This window comes from Phaenicophaeus curvirostris, chromosome 6 (genome assembly GCF_032191515.1).
Source record: "Phaenicophaeus curvirostris isolate KB17595 chromosome 6, BPBGC_Pcur_1.0, whole genome shotgun sequence".
NCBI lineage: Eukaryota > Metazoa > Chordata > Aves > Cuculiformes > Cuculidae > Phaenicophaeus > Phaenicophaeus curvirostris.
The window spans coordinates 23,085,148-23,097,773 of record NC_091397.1 but is presented as its reverse complement, the minus strand read 5'-3'; the positions used below and the strand labels follow the sequence as shown (position 1 = coordinate 23,097,773).

Below are 12,626 nucleotides of genomic sequence, written 5' to 3'. Positions count from 1 at the left end.
AGTTCCACATAGATAGGCTAGACAGCATTTATAAGAGACTGTTTGAACTGAGAAAAAATATCTGAAATACAAAATGCAAAGAATGGCTACAGCTTCTCAGCCACTTAAACCACAAGACTATGAATTATAAGTGGCAAAATAAAAACGGTCATGTAGCACTGTGTTCCTACTATGCCCAGATAATTTCTAGGCTCTTAAAAGCTGCATTGACAAAAACTGAAATGTCTCCAAGAAGAAACAATCATTACTCTGAATACTATTAAGATAGTATAAGTATACTTATATTAGAAATTAGAGGGCAAAGGAAGAACAAAGGCACTCATACAATTAAGCTTTTGTGCCAGTAGTATGTACCACTAAGGCTTGTGTGAGACAAACACAGTCAATTGGTTATTTATCGTAGGATTTACATAGTGCAGACCTACTCTTGCTATGCTTCTTATTCATGTACAGCTATAGTTCTTCCAAGTAAAATGCTAATACAGAAGCAGTTTCGTTTCACATAGCATAAAGCTTCAACTAATAAAATCTGGTAAGGTTTGGATTTGCTGTACAAAAGGCTAGCTCTCTTATCATCCTGCAGCACACTTCCACTCCCTCAGAACACATGCTGCAGATGCAGTTAAACCACTCTAATGACTAAATGCTGGCAAGAGAAACTATCTTGCCTTTTCAACCTCTCGCTCCCTTTTGTTTCTCCAACCAGACACCCTTTCCCCTCCTAACAACGGTACTAGCGCTCATCTGACTCCATGATGAGCTAGTTCAGCCATCAAGACCAGAATTTTTAGCTTTTATCCCCTTTAGCAGTTGCAGTTCCACAGGCAGGTGAACTAAACACCCACTGCCATCAGAAAGGGAAAACTTCACTCAATTCTTTTTATTCCTTTTCTTCTTTAAGCCAAATGGTCCCACCACCTCTGCCACTAATAGGATGCTTCCATGAACCAAAGCAGCTAACAGCAAAAGAACTATCCTGTCTTCTTATTGTCTGTGTTTTTTTTATCTATAACATAGAATCATAGAATCCCTAGTTTGGAAAACACCTTTGAGATCATCAAGTCCAAACATAACTGTCCCCTAATAAATCATATCTCTAAGCACTTCATCTACCCTTCTTTTAAATACCTCCAGGGATGGTGACTCAACCACCATCCTGGGCAGCCTGTTCCAGTGCCCAATAACCTTTTCAGTGAAGAACTTTATCCTAATGTCCAATCTGAACCTCCTCAGGCTCACCTTGAGGCCATTACCTCTCATTCTATCACCTGTCATCTGGGAGAAGAGACCAACCCCGACCCCGCCACAACCTCCTTTCAGATAGTTATGGATAGTGATAAGATTTCCCCTCAGCCTCCTCTTCTCTAGGCTAAACAATCCCAGTTCCCTTGGCCACTCCTCAAAACAAATTAATGTGGCTCACAGAAGGGTCCAACAAGCCTCAAAACTGGTATAAGGATATAAAAGCAGGAGTAAATCTCCACAGGCCTTTGGCAACAGTCTATTACTCAGTGCATCCAGTGAGACTATGTGATGCTTTCCATCAGTTAATCTCCTAAACTGGTTTGTGACAAGCATCAGTGTTGCTGCAGGGTAAAAGTATTAACTGCCAGGAGACTGGAGAAAAACATGAATTCTTCCATTTTCCTTATGCTGTATTATGAAACCCTTCTGCAGTGATTCGGTATGAAGTGAAGGGGGGACAACCAGGCATATTAACAGGGCCTTACACCAGCCAGCTTTGATCTTTCCATAGACACGGTAGGCTTCACGCCTGGCTGTGGCAAGTGCCACTGCCCTGACAAAGAACAGATAAAGATCATGGCCTGCTAAGGACTTGAGAAACACCAGGCTTGCCAAGACACAAAGACTAAGGCTTTCTGGCTGTTGAACCCCTCATTCCACCCGCCCCTGCCACTGCATGGGAAGGCAGAGAACTGCTGCCAGGCAGAGTCCCAGAAGACAGAATCCCCAGCAGATTTGAATTGATCAGGCTCAACTGGGTATTAAGGGGGTCCCGCAGGAAAGCTGATTTGAGGTGGTTCCTCCTCAAAGCAGTGGCACTTCAGGGAGGACTCTCAGGACTCTCTCTTTGGCATTGGGATTCTACTTACTGGAACTGAGTGCCCTCACCCTTGTTTTGGTGAAGGAGTATTTCTTCTGGATGCGTCCTTTAGTGAGCCCTTGCCACTTTGGGTGAGCCTTTCTGTCTTCTGGGTACCGTTGAGTGAGACGTTTCCTTTCCCAAGTGAATGATTGCACATGTTTGGGTCATCCTTCTAGCCGATTGTTCATGTAACTTAAGCAGCGGATTTCCAACTGATATCTGAACTTGTGGTTTAGTTTTGTTTGTTGGAGTCTTAAGTAAATCCTCATTATTTTCAGTAACTGGATGTCTGCTTTGCAGGTGCTTCCACAGTACTTCATGATATTTTATATATACACATAGACACATATATTAATACAAAACCCATTTTGGTGTATATATATAATCTAAGGTATTCTTGCACCTTCATTACCCCAAAACACAGAATTCATCATACAACAAAGCACACAAAAATCTAGCTAGAGATTCCAAAGGTAAATCCATGTAATCTGATGATACTTTACAGTTTGTCTGCAGTTAATTACAACATAAATTAATATTAAATGGTCATTTGTAGGTTCAGTTTTTAAAATCTAGAAGTGCTGAAGTTAAAAGATACCTACACCTTCTACACATGTAGTTACAATGCTGTCCTTGAGTAACAGGGCATAGCCATGTACATAATGACAATTTTCGTTATAGCGCTTTAAAAGATAGATAAGCAATTTAAAAGAAGGTAACTTTAAAAGCTTCAATTGTCTGTAAGCTTCACTTAGTACGTTTGATATATCTTCTGCAAATAAACTCCTGATTGCTTTTAGGATTTTGATACCTGAAAGACAGTGTAATCATGTAGCTATTTAAACTATGGCATAATCTTGTTCTTACATAGAACAGCCGTTCAAGATCTCTCTTTCCCTCACCCTTCTTCCCCTTCACCTAAGTTTGGTCTCTCAAACTATCAAGGGAATCTAACAATGTTTTCCATATTGCATTGATTTATAAGTACTTTCCCCAAGCATTTTGTTATGAAGCATGCAAATGTAATACCTGAAATCAATTGCATTGAGTCCCAACAGCATACCAGCAAGCATATTTGCTTCTTCACCAAGAACAATTGCTCCTTCGTCATAAAATCTCCTTCAATAAAAAAAAAAAAATCGGTTTCTCTCAAATAATAATAATGTTTTTCGTAGTTAACAGAAAACCGAAGAAATCCAGTTTAAATAAAATGCTTATGAACCCCAGGGGCATTCATAATCTATTTCAAATGAAGGAAAACAATAGACTGCACAGCAAAAACCACCACAATCTTAAGAGCACATAAAAATTCAGACAGAAGCAAAAAGAATTTCCAATATTAGCCCGAGGAAACAGTATAAAGGATGGACGAAATGCAAAGAAAATTATGAAGGTATCTTGCACTTTACTGCTGTAAGGAAGAATGTGTCACATATACTAAAAAAATAATTATTCCATCATATGAAAAAAAATTCCCTCTCACAATAGTACTTGCAGGCTCTTTTAAAGTTCAACATTGCTGTTTCATTCTTACTTTGAATCATAGAATCATAGAATAGTTAGGGCTGGAAGGGACCTTAAAGATCACCTAGTTCCAACCCCCCCTGCCACGGGCAGGGACATCTCCCACTAGATCAGGCTGCTCACAATCCCATTCAACCTGGCCTTGAACACTTCCAGGGATGGGGCAGCCACAGCTTCCCTGGGCAACCTGGGCCAGTGTCTCACCACTCTCATGGTGAAGAAATTCCTCATTACATCGAGCCTAAATCTGCCCCTCTCCAGGTTATAGCTATTCCCCCTCTTCCTATCACCACAAGCCTTTATGAACAGTCCCTCTCCAGCTTTACTATAAGCCCCTTTCAGGTACTGGAAGGTCGCTGTAAGGTCTCCCCAGAGCCTTCTCTTCTCCAGGCTGAACAACCCCAACTCTCTCAGCCTGTCCTCATATGGGAGGTGCTCCAGCCCTCTGATCATCTTTGTAGCCCTCCTCTGGACCCATTACAACAATTGAATACCCTTCTTATGTTGAGGATTCCAGAACTGGACACAGTACTCCAGGTGGAGTCTCACAAGAGAGGTATAGAGGGGCAGAATCACCTCCCTTGCCCTGCTGGCCGCGCTTCTTTTGATGCAGCCCAGGATACGGTTGGCCTTCTGGGCTGCAAGCACACACTGTCAGTTCATGTCAAGCCCGTAGTAGTACCATAGTATCGTAAAGGTTGGAAAACACCTCTAAGGTCACCCAGTCCAATTGTTAGCCCAACACCACTCTGCTGACCAAACCATGTCCAGAGATTTAATTGGCCCCTGGTTGACTAAGCTAGATGGACTTCTCAGTCTGATTCGGTACAGTTTCTCTTTTTTGTGAACTAATAGCTATGATCCCGGTACAAGCTGATTACCAAGCCATTTCACTGGCATTTGTAAGTCACTGCTAGGTACCAATCTGTACTGTGTTCAGTTTATCTTTTAAAATGCTGCCTAGGAAGTAATCACACAAAAAATACAGCACATACTTGTAACAGTGAGATGCAGATGTCAGCCTGACAGTAGACATATTTCTTAAATCAGCTACAATAATCAAGCCAAAACAACAGTCCCCTTGGAAAACTCACAACTCTTTTAGTGCTGTGCGGTTGACATCTCACAACAGAACAGTCTAGTTAAGAGTCTGCGCTGACCAATTTGTTAGAAAAATAATTGTGTGCCCATGCTTAATCCACCACCCTTCCAAGTGTAATATGCAGATCCAGTGCTGATAACGTGCTACTTCATTAAAAGATTAGCCCTAAGATCACCAAACACAACAGTGGGGTTTAAAAAGAGCTAGCAGTACAGTAGATGAATCTCATATTCAAAATACACACGTAACCTATGATGTACTTCATATAGATAATTACTAGATAAACATAGAGCACAATCCATAATTTAACGGATTAAATCAGTGGTGCAAAGCATCACCAAAAAATTCAAGCCACTTACTAAATATCCAATATCCTACACAGGAAAAGAGAATGAGTCCATTATTGCTAGGGGATTTGAAATCCACATTACCAAGATCTGAAACTGTAACTTTTATTTCCACTAGAAGAATTTAAACTATTACTTCAAAACAAACTTTGCATTTAGTGTATTTGGAATACAAGAGAGGTTGTTTCCAAAAGGTATGCCAGTGAAAGAACATTAAAATATATTAAATATTAACATGTTCAAATAAATTATTTTGAAGCTGCTAATAAAATAATACCACTGTTATCCACTAGCTAGCAAACAAACTGCACTACCAAACAGGGACAAAGAAATACAATACTCGACCACAGAGTTTGTCACCTTCCTTTTCTTCCTCATCTCCCTCTCAAAACCAGAAATGACTTTTCAGTCTGAGGCAGTGTGAGTAAATCTATTCCAGAAATCTTTGTTTTATAAGCTTCTTGTCTACTGTAAATGCAAGCAAGTCTAGGTAAAATAAAGACAGGTCCGGAAACTTCAATGGTTATGTTTCAAAGTCACCTTAATATTGGCAAAATACATTAAAATCTGTAGGCAAATAGTGTTACAAACAGAAATTATATTCTAAATTAATAGAAGTCCTTACAGAGAAAATTCTCATTGTTTAACTAGTCCATTCAGTATGTCTAGAATGTTTAAGAGTTCTGCATAAGGTACACACATGTTACAGGCTCACTCAGATGACTTCATCATAAATCTTCAAGACATACTTGTTACAAGATAAAGCATCATATAATACACATTATCTAAAACCAGTTCAAAACCACCAGGGTTTTTCCTATCACAAAGCATATTCTTGTCCATAACAGCTTTTACCTTTAGAAGGCACAACAAAAATCTGTTATACATTTTTCATATTACATCAAGAATCCTAGCTATGCCTGATCAATAATTTTGTTCCTCTGTATTTCTCGACAGGTTCCTGGAATTCTCTTCCTTTTTTCTTCCAGAGAAGTTCCTATAAAAATTATTTTTTAATGAGTGTCTAGGGCTTTCTGTCAACCATATCTGATTTTGAAAGGAACATTACATATTCTAGCCTTATCACGCTATGATTTCAGAATTAGTTCCTTCTTTAGAGAAGTTTCTCTTCTTTGGACCTTACAACAATTCCAGACTTACTCCACATTTGTTGTATCACAAACGGATTTTCAGTTTTGCAGCTTTTCCTATGCTAAAATCCAATAAGTTGATACCAAGTCTAGGTATCTTTTACTAGGTTACACAGCTCTGTTACTAGTGACATCTTTTTCTATACAAATCAAGTGGAACATTAATTTCCAAATGTAACTCCTTCACTGAAGCAACATTTGTCAAAATATTGCAAAAATAAAAGTCTTAGACACCTGGTTGTTTTGAAGTCTCTGAGGGCTGTGGAAATATATTCAGACAAATGCTTTTCCATTAATGCTACTCTGATCCAGGCTCGACCCTGCAAGAAGAAACAGATAGCAAATGTTTAAGTATTATAGAACTGAATACTTAATTTCACATCTGAGAAGTAATAGTCAACTTACCCGAGTAAAATGAACAATTAATAAAATTACCACTAAACAGAAACTGTTGCCGAGATGTACTTCATCACAGCAGTAACAAAAAAAAAGAAAACACATTCCTACAAAAAAACTTTATTGTGAAATACAGTTCTCCAAAATTTGAAGGACAAAAAAGGGGGGATTTTGCTTTTATTATATACTCCAGCTTTTTAAAACTCTCATGTGCATAAACACTAGCAAATCAGGGCAGAAAGCTTTTAATTCTAAAGACAATTGTATTGGAATCATCCTATTGGTTCCACTGCAAAGTGGTGGTAACCCACCCTCAAGGCAATTTTTTCAAGTAAGAACTAATTCTCTGTGTTTATTCAAATATACAATTTTTAATTGATTCCACAAATAACTCAGTGACATAATTTTATTGTGTAATTTGCGTAAATTATTTTTCCCCTCAGTAAGGGCATTATTAAAAAAAGCGCACATAATATACAGGAACTAAATCAAATCTAAGAGGCCTAAAACTTGTAGTCTGACAGCAATACATTAAAAAATAACCTTTAGGAATGCCTGTTGCACTATGTTTACAGATCTGGCACACAGGACTGTAGCTTAAAAGAAAGAGACATTTCAAATGGCTGCCATAATTGTGATTGTTCATTTGAGAACACCAGGAACATTTCTTGTAACCCATATAAACTTACAAATATTTGTATAAGTAGTAAAACACCTTTCTGCCTCATATATTTGCTGCGTGCTGACATATAGCTGAATATCACTACAAACACTCTACTAAAACTATCTTCAGCAGATTACAATCCTACTTTTAGTTTATACAGACCTAAATCAAACTACACTTATAATAAGCTAGGCAGATGCTAAGTAACAAAAAAAAAAAGAAGCATTCATAAATACCAACAACAGGGCAAAAAATTTGACATAGAGACAAAGAGGGCACTAAAGTTAGAAGGGTGTTTATCTGGAGAGCTGCCTTTACACTGCAGTCGTTTAGAACATGAGTGAAACAGTCAAACCCTGGTGCTGCTGCTTAGCTAACAACTAAAGCCTATGCAGCCCCAGTGAAAACAAAGGTAACTAGTGCTCGCAAAACCCTTACTAACAGCTTCCACGCTGAAGCAGACACCCATTTGGACTACCAGTAAAACTGATGCATACCCCTGCTATTAGCGTTGACATGCCTCCAGCCTTTTCGGATAGGGACATCCAAAATACTTCCACATGCACTTTTAGAAATTCTGCACCAGTCTCCATACTTGCTGCACGAATTAGCTTATTTTTTTACTATTTGGTATAGAGTTTTGCACAGAGAAAAAGAAAATATTAATTTATTCATAAAAGTATTTCTGAATATAGTTTTGCATCTTATTATCTACTGATTTTAAATATGAGTATCTATTAAAATCTTGGAATTCAGAAATATCTTTAAAATAACCTCAACTATAAGCAGTATAATCATCAGATTGTAGAAAACGAATCTCTCCAGAAAGTATTTGGAGGTAAGTTATCAAAATCATCTGAATTTCCACATCTCAACATAAGCAAGAAAAGCTACATGACTTAAATCATCAGTCTATTACTCCTGTACATTGAGTACTAGGATAGCATGTAATGTTCTAGAAAAGTAAACCAGACAAGAGCTTTTTGTCACAGAACCTCAAGTGTTTCAAAGCTTTAATGCAAATTACATATATGTTTACTATATAAAATTTAAAACTGAGTCTGTACAAAAGAAGAAATGACCAACAGCAGACACAGTAAACAAGCTGCCCTACAATACTATACACCATCAGAATAGTAGCTCAAAGATCTACTAGATCCATGGTGCCGCATGATCCAAGCACTGTCCTTTATTGAAGAAAATTATGGTTCTGTAAATACATATAATTTAAATCGCATTAACCACAGCCATGCTTCTGAAAAAAAACCAAAACAAACAACAAACCTACAAAATATTTGTATATAACAACGTAAATATTTCCACCTTACTACTGACACCAGCTATGAATGACTATGGGATTTTTAAAATAGCCATTGTGGATACTTGTTCAAACAATTGATTCCAGTTAGCTGAGTAATAAAAAGAATTAAGAATTTGTGCATTGTTTTAAACTACTTATCCTTTCAGTTAGAAGGTTCTCAGTTATCAATCAAGGCTGACTTACACAGAAATACAAGCTATCGAAAAGCATTTCAACCTAGTAAAAAGAACTTGTAATCTCTGTCCAAAGATATTTTTTAAAGATGTTAGTGTATACTGTCTCAAACTATTAAGATTTAATGACAGATCAGTTTAAAGCTTATTCAGGTTACATGCACATGAACACATTAAATCATTACTTCCTTAACATTTCCATTGTACCTACTTTCAGAAATTTTAATGTCATGTCAATACAAATACTTTAAAATGATGGATCTTTAGCAAACAAATATATTAAAGGCTTCCTGCACAATCACACTGACAAACTCGAGAGCTGATGACTCCTTTTCTATTAGCGCATAAATTATATAAAAAATAAAATGATACTTAGGGGAAAAAAATTACATTCCTACAATTTAAAAATAGTATTTGTTAGGCATGTCCATGTGAACCTAATTTCCCTTAACGTGCTGAATTTTCAAAAAATTGTGTAAGTTTGAAACTGTAAAGGCAATCATGTAATAATGCAATATGCCATTGAACAGAGAATTTGAGATTTATTGTACTGAGTAACAAATTTAAAAGGAGACACCGTCAGATTTAGAAGTGGTTTTTTTTTAAAGAAAATAATTACTAGGTATACACAAAAAATACTTATTTTAAACGACGAAAAATTTTGTGGGACAAGCTCAGTAATATGTTTTTCTTCTGGGTACAGAAATGTCAGCTATATTTTACACAGAAGAAACAAAAAAGTCAATATGACCTTTTTCTTCCCTACCTTAGCTCTAGAAGAACCGACATTCTCCATGTTCTCAATACTGCAGATGCAATTGTGAGAGACTTTTCGGCAAGCTACTCGAATGTAGTCCCAGAAACTACGAGGACTTTCGTAGCCAAACCAGGTGATCTGACCTTAAATCAAAATACAAGATACATAAAGATTTATTAACCACCCTCTCTGCCTATTGGATATAAACATAATTAAAATGCTTTCCTCTACGCTGCCCACACTGACAAGATTTTACACTAGCAAGTCCATAAATTCCTACTGCAAACTGGCTTACAGGTGTAGAAAAAAATTTTGGTTTGAAACTGATGCACAAAGGCAAGTTTGAGGCATTTCCATACATATGTGTTGGGGTTTCTTTGTTCTTTTCCTTGTTAGTATGCTATAATAATACTCAAGATTTCTTCAAGGACTTTTAAATCACAATAGAGCACACAGTGTTGTGACTTAAAATATGATGCAAGGAGTTTTCTACTGTTTGCTTTAGGTAGAACTACATGTTTCATTAATACAGGTAAGAAAAGAGAGTTTTGATCTTAAAACCGTAAATTATATATATAAACACACACATATATAGAGAGAGACCACTGTTTGCTGTGATAATGTTATCTTTAATATAGGAGCAGACTGCATTTTTTCAAAATGTACTTTCATAGAAGGAGAAGTTGATGCATGATCAAAAATGTTTTGCAGTCACAATTTATTTTAAGTATCCATAGAACATTCCTTGAGAAGCTGACCATAATGAATTGAGCAAAACAATACCTCGTCTGGAGCTTTAACCAAAATTTTTCAAGGGTTTTTTTTCAGTTTGGAATGTATCACATTTAGAAAACAAATGGAAAAGTTACATACTACTTGCAGCTGCTCCACACAAAATAAACAATTGCAACAGTCTTTTATTTCAGACTTAACATACAACTGCATCAAGTGTGTAAAAAGTAAGATGAACGTTGCCCTCTGGTGACTGCCACTATTATGTACGGGCAAAACCTTTTCTCTATATAAAATGAGATCTTATTATTAAGCTAATTTTATTTTATTTGAAGTCTTGAGTTGCACTTCTGAAACTTTTCTTATTTATTATAAAGACTAATTAGTTTGCTGTTATAAAGCTCAGATTTCAGGTAGGAACCTATTAAACTGATACTGCAAATCATACATACCATAAAACGCCAAAATATGATGACAGGGATATTTTTACTTAGCATGTCTTATCTCAGTGTTAAGCACAGCCAGAGTAGTGTCAAAGATCTATCGTCTATGATCTTAAGGAAGTCAAGTGGTGGCCCTCTTTTCATACAAGATACGTGTAACTTAACTTTGTGGTCCATCTGATTGCTTTCCCACCTGGATTTATTTATTAAATTCAAAGCTTGATAAAAGACATTTAAAAAAAAAGCAGGAAGAATCAATATATACTACTCAATATGCCAAAGGAAAAAGAAAATCCCAAGGTGCTTCATTTACTGCAGATTCAAACCTTTTCAGCTCTAAGGACTAAGCTAAAAGAAATTCTGAGTTGAGTGCTCTTATGCAGTTTAGTATTTTTGAAATGCCAAATGTAGTGGACAGCAACAATAATTCAATGGCATTTTAACAATACGAAAAGCTACAGATTCTTTTCATATTCTTTACTATATCAGAAACACTTCTGCCCTGGAGATTACACCTGCAAAATTAAATGCAAAATGTAAAAATTACTCCGCATCACCTTTTCCACTGCCAACTAATAAAGGCAAGGATATCATACAATAACTTTTGGGGCTTTTTCAACCTATCTAAAGAATAGAAGATATTCTGCAAAAATTGGACAGTTTCACTCCACAGTTTTCTGAAGTCACTAGTTCAAAACAATTCCTTTTACCCACAAACGCCTGAGAAACACATAATTTAAAAACAAAAATACCTTTATAACAGAAATACATACCAATACCCAGCACTTACTTGGCTTACAGCGATCAACATAGCAAGCTGGCTGTAATGACAATATCCACTGACATAACAGTGGGCTCTCATCTCGCAGCCAGCTCTATGAGAAGGTAAGATGGGTTTCAGACTTCAGTAAGAATTGCCTTCACTTGAAACTCAGGACCTTTTGTGAACCAAAGACTTCTATATTTTACCTGTTTCCCCCTACAGCTTCAGACCTTGCCCCCCTCTAGTAATTAACACCATCCAAAGAAAGACTTCCTTAATCATTCTATACACAGAAAAATGTTGGAAAAGACTAGGGAAAATAATAGAGAGAATGTATTGTAAGAACTACTAAACTAGATATCAAGCCTTATATTCCCTATGATTTTAAAAGTTTTCAGCGTATTAAATTCTATTTGGCCCTCAATCTGCTCAAGGTACACAGACGCAACAACTCTAAGAACAAGGAATGAAATAGCTTAGTGCTTGTCAGACTGCCCCTAGAGTAACGTGTTCAGTTCTGGTCCCTACAATTCAAGGAACACATGGACAGATGGGAGAGGGTCCAGAGGAGGGCTATGAAGATGTTCAAGGGTCTGGAGAAACTGCTCCTCGAGGAAAGACTGAAAGTATTAAGTCTTTTCTCCCTAGGGAAGAGAAGGCTCAGCGGGGAACTCATGACTACTTCAGTACTTAAAAGCCGGCTACAAAAAGGATAAAGGCTTTATCTTTACAAAGAGTCACACGGAGAAGACAAAAGGCAATGGGTCCAAATTACACAAGGAGAGGTTTCATCTCAACTTCAGAAAGGAATTTTTTACAGTAATAACAATCATTCACTGCAACAATCTTCCCAGGGTTGCGATAAGAGTCCCCATTGCTGGAGGTTTTCAAGATGCAGTTGGACAGAGTGCTCAGTAATCTACCTGGGCTACTTTCCCACTAATAGCTGGACCTGATGATCTTTTGAGATCCCTTCCAATCTGGGCCATTCTAGAATTCTATAATCGTATCTAGATTTTAAAGAGCCCTACTAAACTTTAAAGCTAACTTATATTCTTTCAAAGGGCTTCTTAAAGAACAAGTAGGTTTCCTGTGAGGTCCAAAGGACAAAAAGTACGTAGTCTTTTCCATTAACTTTATATGTCA

At 37.0% G+C, this 12,626-nt stretch overlaps 1 protein-coding gene across 2 annotated transcripts in view; it reads right to left on the bottom strand.

The window, feature by feature from the left end:
• RUNDC3B (RUN domain containing 3B) overlaps positions 1 to 12,626 on the bottom strand; it is a 56,097-nt gene that overhangs the window by 28,624 nt on the left and 14,847 nt on the right. The window contains exons 3-5 of one of the 2 annotated variants that reach the window (XM_069859595.1): positions 9,552 to 9,685; positions 6,466 to 6,551; positions 3,137 to 3,226 (exon numbers count right to left, since the gene is read on the bottom strand). In XM_069859595.1, coding sequence (XP_069715696.1) covers positions 3,137 to 3,226; positions 6,466 to 6,551; positions 9,552 to 9,685 — 310 coding nt within the window. Of the gene's footprint in view, positions 1 to 3,136; positions 3,227 to 6,465; positions 6,552 to 7,788; positions 7,900 to 9,551; positions 9,686 to 12,626 lie in introns of those variants that run through there. The other variant, XM_069859596.1, reaches the window with a different exon arrangement.